The 8,549-nt window shown below is 53.5% G+C and overlaps 1 gene segment (V, D, J or C); it reads left to right on the forward strand.

The window, feature by feature from the left end:
- Positions 1–4,892: 4,892 nt before the first annotated feature.
- Positions 4,893–8,549, forward strand: LOC147527025 (immunoglobulin heavy variable 5-51-like). The segment is given in 4 exon segments: positions 4,893–4,944; positions 5,466–5,893; positions 8,199–8,207; positions 8,466–8,549. Coding segments are annotated over 4 exon segments (573 nt in total).

An 8,549-nucleotide genomic window follows, 5' to 3' on the forward strand; every position in this document is an offset into this window, starting at 1 on the left:
GAGAGAACGAGGGGTTGGGCTGGCTTTTGTAGTGGTCCCGACCTGCCCCAGGCCCAGAGGTAGCTTCTACAGAAGGGACAATTTTTTAAGGTGCTCATGATGAACGGAAAACCTCCCAGCTAATGACACGGGCTGAGTGCTTGTTTTCCTAATGCCGCCTTTTCATTTCCTGGTTTATGCCATACCCTTCCCTCACGGAGGCTTCTTCTGAGTGTTGGGATTGAGAGGCCCCAGGATTTCTGGGGCAGGAATGTGACAGTGCTGGCAGGAGACTCAGCTCGAGTGCCGCATGGGTGCAGCGCAGGTGAGTGATGCTGTCCTGGGGCACACTGGTGGGGTTGCCAGTGGCTGCACTGACAGGAAGGGGCCCAGCTGCTCCCAGCCCTGCAATCCTTGGCTGGTCACCCGAGGGCTTCCTTGCGTGAGGACATGCCACATCTTTCTCTTTCCCTCCCTCCCACCTCATTCCAGTGGCAACTTGCAGGGTGCAGGTGGGCTGCACTGTGGGGTTTCATTGACTCTTTAAGTCTTTTACCCGTGAAACTGAGCAGCCTTCCCCAAGCTATGGGTATGGAGGGCTGCAAAGGTTATTTCCCCCATTTTTGCATTGCTGCTGAAAATCAAAGTTATGTGGGCCCTCTTCTACTGTTGGGGTATTATGGGATGGACAGCACAATATGTGAAGGGAAAAAAATCACTTCTTGGAGTGGCACACAGCTGATGAGGAGAAGATTTTTGACTTTCAGAAAACCTGAATTACCATTGCCTACAAGATGTAACAATACTAAGGGAGGCCTCCAGTTTGCTTAAGTATTCCCTGAAATTTATCCTCTTCCTCCAAGGATACATCTCCCTTGCTGCTGCTCTCAAGGACGTAGGATTCCTAAAGATTGATCTTGCTTGTAAAGGCTGAGGTAAAGAAGGCATTCAGCACCTCAGCCTCTCCACGTCCTGTGTAACCAGGCTGTGCAGCATCAGAGAAGGCCCACTCTTTCAGCAGTGGCACCACATTTCCCCTAGCCTTCCTTTTGTCCTCTGTGTCCTTACAGAAGCCCTTCTTCTTGCCTTTGACATGCCTGACCAGATTCAGTTCCAGTTGGGCTTTGGCTTTCCGAACTTCACCCCTGCATGCTTGGACAGTGCCTGTGTGTTCCTCCCAGGTTACCCGTCCTTGCTGCCACCTTCTGTACGCTTCCTTCTTGTGGTTTGGTTTTGACAGGAGCTCCTTGTTCATCTCTGCAGGCCGCCTGGCATGCTTGCCTGACTTTCTGCTCATTGGCATGGACTGCTCTTGAGTTTGGAGGAGGTGGTCCTTGACTGTTCACCAGATTTCTTAAGCCCCTGTTGCCTCCAGAGCTTTATCTCACAGGAACTTTTCTGAGCAGATCTTTAAAAACACCAAAGTCTGCTGACCTAAAGGCCCAGGCTGTGAGCTTGCTATTTATCCTTCTTGCTCCCCTTGGGATCCTCACCTCCACCATTTCATGGTCACTGCAGCTCAGGCTGCCTTTGATCTTCCCATCATCAAAAAGCTCATTCTTCTTGGTATGCCTGAGTTCCAGCAGAAAACCTGTCTTTGTTTAATCTCTGTCACTTAGGTGATGAAGTTGTCATCCATGCATCCCAGATAACTCCTGGCTTGCAGGAGTCTTCGCAGTCTGTCCTTCTGAAACAGCCTCTCTCCCTCCATTCCAACATGCCAGTCACAGAAGCCATCCCACTCTGTCTCTGTGATCCCAGTGTGATCGTAGCCCTGCAACTGCACACAGATCTCTAACTCCTCGTGTTTACTCTCCATACTGCGTGCATTGGTGTACAGGCGCTTGAGCGAGGCAGCCCAGCATGGTGACTTCCTAGAAAGGCTTTTGGGGACTTTTCCACAGTGGTGCCTTGTAGCCACTTTCTTGCCTACATGCAACTGCTAGAGGTGAGCCCACTTAAGCCCTGTTTTCTTAACCTTGTTCATAAAAGCAAGGCTTCAGGGCACATGTGGCTCCTCTTTAACTTTGAAGGTTGTGAACCTCTTTGGTAGTTGCAAGCCCTAAGGTGGTGCAGGAGCCTTCTGCTTCGTATTAGACTTCACCAGCTTTCACCCTGAGATTGTCCCCTGCGACTCTGTTTTTAGAAGTCTACAAAAGGTGGTCAGTTTTCAAGTACCACCTTTTAAAAGCACAGGAGCAGGCAACTCCATTTTGTAGTGAGGTAAGATGTGGGGCAGAAGACCTCATGGAACTCAAGAGGAAAAAGAAATTGTACAATCTCCAGAAGGAAGGTCAGGCTTTGCAGGAAGATTGCAGAGTTGTGGTTCGCATATGCGTGGAGAAGACACAAAAGTCCAAAGCTCAGTTTGAATTGACCATGGCCAGTGTGGTGTCAGACAACAAGAAAGGCTTTTTGAAGTATGTTAATGGCACGAGGAGATCCAAGGAAAACTTTATATGGATCATTGTTGAAGATGGTCACATGGTTAAGAGGGATGAAGAAATAGGAGAGGCATTCAAGGCTTTTTTTTACTTCAGTCTTTAAGAACGCTTGAAAGACCTTGGGCTATTCAGTCCTCTGAGTCAGAGTACCTCGAATGCAGGAACAGTGACTTCCGATTTGTGGACACTGAAGCAGAAGGGACCAGTTGTACCACCTGGATGTTCACAAGTCCGTGGGGCTAGATGGCATTCATACCAGCGCACTGAAGAAGCTGACAGATGTTGTAGCAAATGGGGCTGCATCTGGGTGGTGACCGGCCACCAGTGGTGTTCCTCAGGGCTCAATTGTGAGGCCATTTCTGTTCAATACTTTTCTCAATGATCTCGATGCAGGAGTATAATGCACCAGGAGCAATTTGGCTGATGAGAACAAACTGGGAGGTGCTGTTGGCTCTCTCGAGGGACAAAGAGGCCCTGCAAGGGGATCTAGAGAGACTGGAGCACTGCGCTAAGACTAACACAATGAAATTTAAAAGCCCTGCAGAAAGGGATCTGGGGGTGCTGGTTGACAGCAGGCTCAATACAACCAGCCGGTCAAAAGAGGTGATTGTTTCGCTGTATTTAGTGTTAGTGCGGCCTCACCTTGGGCACTGCGTGCAGTGCTGGCATCACAATTTAAGGATGTGAAGGTCCTTGAACGCATTGAGAGGAGAGCAACAAAGCTGGTGAAATGGCTGGAAGTTATGTTCTACGAGGAGCTGCTAAGGATTTTGAGTTTGCCTAGTTTGGAGAAACAGAGGCTGGGGGATGACCTCATTGCTCTCTACAGTTTGCTGAGGAGGGGAAGCGGAGAGGGAGATGCTGATCTCTTCTTCCTGGCATCCAGTGCTAGGGCACGTGGGAATGGTGGAAAGCTGCATCAGGGGAGCTTCAAACTTAACATTAGCAAGCATTTCTTTAGAAAGGGAATGGTCAGCCACTTGAACAAGCTTCCTGGAGAGGTGATTGATGCCCCGTGCCTGTCAGTGTTTGTGAGGTATTTGAACAATGCCCTTGAGAGCATGCTTTAATTTTTGTTCAGCCTTGAAGCTGTCAGGCTGTTGGACTAAATGTTCATGTAGGTCCTTTAAACTGAAAATATTCCCTTCTTTCTATTCTGTTCTGTACTGTTCTATTTATTGGATTCTGAAATAGTCTGAAAATTCTGAATTTTCTTTTCCTTCTATCTTTCCCTTCCTTTCACCTGGCCCAGAGGTTTCACTTACCTTAATACTAGGGGAAGAAGCTGCCTGCTTCTCCACTGCAGTTGGGTCTGGGGCTCTTCAAGCTGCCAGAGAAAATCCTGTCTATCTCCCTTTCACCTGCTCTGATGCAGCACAGCCAGCTCACTTGCAACTGCTCACCGACTGACAAATGCCAACCGCTTGCTGGCTGTTATGCCTGAGAATATTCTCTGGGATGGCACTTGCTGGCAACCACTGTATCAGGATATGCTCTGGAAATATCCTTTTAAGAAATTTGTGGAGGAATGAAGGTTTTCTCTTCAGCTCATTGACAGGGATTTTGGCAAAGCAAGAGATGGACTACGTGGAAAAAATATATCTGGTACCTGCAAATTAGCTGGAGCAGCTACAGCTGCTGCCATTACCTGGGGAAGACTTGAGGACTCATATAGACCTCTCTTTGGATGCTGAAATGAGGGACATTCTCCAGAAAACACATTAGAAAGCCTATGAGAAAGGTAAGCTCTGGAAAGCAATATCCATGGCCTCGAGTTTTAAAAGGCCATGATGGTTTCAGGAAAGAGCGAACAGTTTGGAGAGTAACACGTGAGTCAAAAAGCTCTGTATAGTTCTGATGTGATAAGAAAATCGCTAGCTGGTGCTCTCCAGGCCAATTATGAGGCTGTGTATTCACCACCACGCTCACTGGTTTTGGGGAACCATGGGCCCCAGGGAGCCAGTTCCTGGGGTAAGTGACTAGAAATGTTTCCCTGGTGTAGGGCTCTGCTGAGAAATAACAAGAAGTGGGCAGCCTCAGACCATCTCCCATAAGTCTACCCCAGAAGCATCTATTGATTGTTCCCATAATCAAGGTCAATTCCTCCCGTGGGCAGGAAAGGAGCGGCTGCTGTTGGCAGCCCCCGAGCTCGGAGCCGGCTCTGGGAAGCGGCTCCATGTCCTGGGCCAAGGCCCTGCAGCTGTCCCGTGTGCAGCTGGCGCTGTGCAGGCTGCTTCTTGCTGCGGGCCGGGCCGAGGGCATTTGCCGGGCGAGCAAGTGGTGCCCGTGCAGAGCCGCTGAGCAGCGGGAGCCCGGGCGAGCCCCGAGCGGCGCCGGCGCAGGGCTCAGCCCCGGGGCGGAGCTGGCGGCGGCGGAGAGGAGAGGAGGCGGCGGAGAGGAGGCGGCGGTGCCGGAGCAGAGAGCCGGGGCTGGCGGGGGGCAGCGAGGCGCGGGCGGCGGAGCGGCGGGATGCGGCGGTGCCGGGGCGCGGGGCTGGCGGGGCTGGCCGCGGTGCTGCTGGGTGCGCGGGGCTGGCGGGGGTGCCGGGGGCCGGGGGCTGCGTGGGGCCGGGGCTGGGCCATGGGGCGGCGCCCGCAGACCCCTCGAGGCTGCCGTCCCCTGTGGCTTCTTCACAGATCTTTGCCTCCAACCACCTTCCCCTCTATCCGTCCCTCTGCTACCATCCCACATTGCATCTTCAAGCTCCTCGCTCTAGTCTCTGTCCAATCCTCCTTGGTTCTTTCCTTCCCTCTGTGTCTTTCCGTATAACTCGTACATTCATTCCTTCACCCTTACTACTCACTTTCTTTTCTTTGTCTATTTTTTTCTTCCATGACTCCACCTTTCCATCTATCATTCATTAATTCATCTCTCCACCAACTTGTAACGAGCACCTCATATGTTGCGATCCTCTGGAAACTCTTCTCCTCATCATCTCTACTTGTTCCTTACTGCTTTTGCGGCATTTGTTGGGGAAAGAGCAGGCAGGGCTGGGCAGAAAGAAGGTTTTGAGATTATTTTTTCTTGTTTTGTTGCCTGCAGTGGCTGCGGGCAGAGCCCAGGTGCAGCAGGAGCCGTCGGCAGAGACCACCGAGGGCACCGGCATCAGCATCAACTGCTCACACCCCAACATACAGTCAACCGACTTCATCCACTGGTACCGGCAGCTCCCGGGCCGAGGCCCCGCATTCCTCGCGCTCGGTCACAAAGGGTCCAAGGAGGTGCCGGAGCCGCCGGGGCGGCTGTCGGTGTTGCCAGACCGCCGGTCCAGCGCCCTGTGGCTCGCCCGGCCCCGGCGCGGGGACGCGGCGGTGTATTACTGCGCGCTGGGAGACACGGGGAGAGGAGCCGGGGCTGCGGCCGGGCACGAACCGCGGCGGGCGGGGCCGGGCGGCTGTGTCGGGGGCGGGGGGGCAGCCCCGGCCGGGCCCGCCAGGGGGCGCTGCCGCTCCGCCCGCCGGGGCCGCCTCGCCCCGCCCGGCCCCGGCCGGCCCCGGCCCCGCTTCTGCCGTCGGCACCGGCACCGACGGGGCCCCGCAGCCCCGGGAGTTCCCCCCTCGGCGGCTGCGGAGCCCTTCACCGGGCAGGAACCTTCTCCCGCCCCTCACCGCCGCTCAGCCCCCCACTCCCACCGGCACGCAGACGGGAATCCCCCGCGACGGTGGCGGCGGCGGCGGCGGGGCAGCAATGGCGAGCGGAGCGGTGGCGGTGCCCGGCGCTGCCCGGCAAGGAGCGATCGCGGCCGCCGGCCCCGCTGGCTCCCGGCGACGAGCAGCGCCTTTCTGCTCTGCACGGGCAGGCGGGCAGCAGACATCCTCCTGCCCACGGGCAGCCGGGAGCCCTCGGTCCTGCCGCAGCCACCGGCCGCTGCTCACACGGACCGTCGGATGGCCAAGGGAACCCTGAGCAGGTGCTTTCCTCTGCTCCGTAAACACAGGGACTGCCGTGCGAAGGTGCTAACGCCAAACTTGACTTAGACATGAACAACCAGAGGGTGGTTCATCTTTTGTGACTTGGTTAGAGCTCAGATATACAACTGTAGCTGCATCCTGCAGCCACAGGCTTTCAGAGATATTTCAAGGTGTTCCTGCTAGTGTTACAAAGTCATCCCATGGAGTCAGGAGTTCAAGCTCGACACGCACAGGAGAAGGGGATGTCGAGGTCACAGGCACCTCCAAGTGCTGTCCACTCTGGCTCAGTGTTGAGACCACGAGCTTGTTGGACAGGGTTCAGAACCTTTGGAATTGAGTCAGGAGACATGGTAAAAGCATGGGGTGGACATACTGACCACAGCCTCAAGGGATGCCAGGTTCCTTCTTGAGAAGTAAGTCAGATTTGTTTTCCCTGGGGACAGGAATCCTTCAGCATCTTGAGGAACTCATTAACCTGAGGAACTTCAGCAGAGGCCACTGTAAAGGCGTGTGGAAGGTGAGAGCAGCTGATTCACTAAGACTGTTAGATGAAGTCCCTTTTGCTTTAAAAGGGAATAAGTAATAAAAGGGAAAGTGATAAACGAAGCACACAGTGACCTCAGTCTATCAGTAAGTGGAGAGGGAGACAAGGAGAGAGACCAGAGCTCCTCAGGCTCTAATTGATGGGCCATTAGGAAACTGCAGGTGTAGCTTTGAAGTGGGACAGGCTGAGATTAGTAGATTAAAAGAATTGACACCAGGAACGTAAGGATTATGGCTGTTTGTGGAGGGATCTTGTAGGATTACGCAACGCTTATTAAGGAATGCTTAGGGAAAGGTTCAAAGATGGGTGAAAGAGGATTCGGAAGGAGCAAGGAGAGGCAATAGAAAGGCTGAGGGCTGGCAGCGTTCAGCCTGGGGAAGAGAAGGCTCAGGGGCGCATCTTTGCAATGTGTGTAACTAGCTGATGGGTGGGAATGAAGAGAGTCTTCTGAGTCAGGCAGACTTGGGACTCCACACCTCTGCCACGGTGGAAAGACATCAAACTGTGACCCTTACTGTGTTCCAGTTTTGCAAGGACCAAGAGGAGGTTGTTCTGCACTGGGTGGTCCATCTGTGGACACTCAGGCCACAGCTGGGCTTCTCACAGCCCTGCAAGTTCAGAAGATGCTGGTGTATCTTCTCAGACAGACATGCTCTGGAGTAGAAGCACTCCCTCTCAGCTCCAGCTCTCCTCATTGGCAACGGACCTGGGGCACCTGAAGATTCCTGTAGGAGCCTGAAGGAAGAGACCTAGCGGTTTGCTGTCAGACAAAAGGAGGCTGCAGGTTGTTTTCCTGCTTTTTGCCCCTCCTGGAGAGCACAAGCAGCCCAAGCAGCCCACAGCAAGGCAGGAGTGTCCATGGGGAACCTCTCCTGCCACCCAGTGCCCAGCCAGAGACAGGGGCCTGCACCCACCTCTCTTGGGGATGGAGACAGGCTGCTTTGCAGCCACTCACGTGCTCTTTGTCTGAAAGGAAGTAGAACCAGGGACAGCCAAAGGCACCAGGAAACATGTTTCTGACTCCCTCTCCCCATAGGGGTTTTCTCCCCATCTCCTCAGGCCATGGATGAGGCCCTTCAAGGGAAACACCTCTGTGAACAGCACCTGCTGTAAATATCCCATAATAAGTCAGACACACCACCTTGCTCTGGCAGGAGGGTTTCCATTACAACCCTCACCCCTCACCTTCACGGACATCTACTCCTCATCCCTTCAGGTATCACGATCAGCCCCTTTGCCTGGGGATGACACCTTCCAGAAGGGTGAGAAGACAGGATCATCTTGTGAACTCAGAGGCGTTTCTACCTACAAGGAGATCAGACTCCTCAAGTGTCTCTGACGTACTGGAAGGTGGATGAGAAGCCCCATTCCCACGAGGCTGGGGTAAGAAAGCTATGGTTTGGAATTCAGGTCTGTCCTTATGCTGGGCTTTGCAGAAAGACCTGTGAGAGAGGAATCAGGATTTTGCAGGAAATGCAGGATATCTGGGAGAACAGACAACAAATAAGTTGGAATATGGAATTGCAAACTATCTCTTTCCACACGTTTCAAGTGACCTGAGTGCTTTTTTATGCTCACAGTACATAGAATCATAGAATGGTTAGGGTTGGAAGGGACCTCACAGATCATCTAGTTCCAACCCCCCGGCAATGGGCAGGGAAATCCATCTGA

This window comes from Tauraco erythrolophus, chromosome 25, assembly GCF_009769465.1.
Source record: "Tauraco erythrolophus isolate bTauEry1 chromosome 25, bTauEry1.pri, whole genome shotgun sequence".
In the NCBI taxonomy this organism is placed as follows: Eukaryota; Metazoa; Chordata; class Aves; order Musophagiformes; family Musophagidae; genus Tauraco; species Tauraco erythrolophus.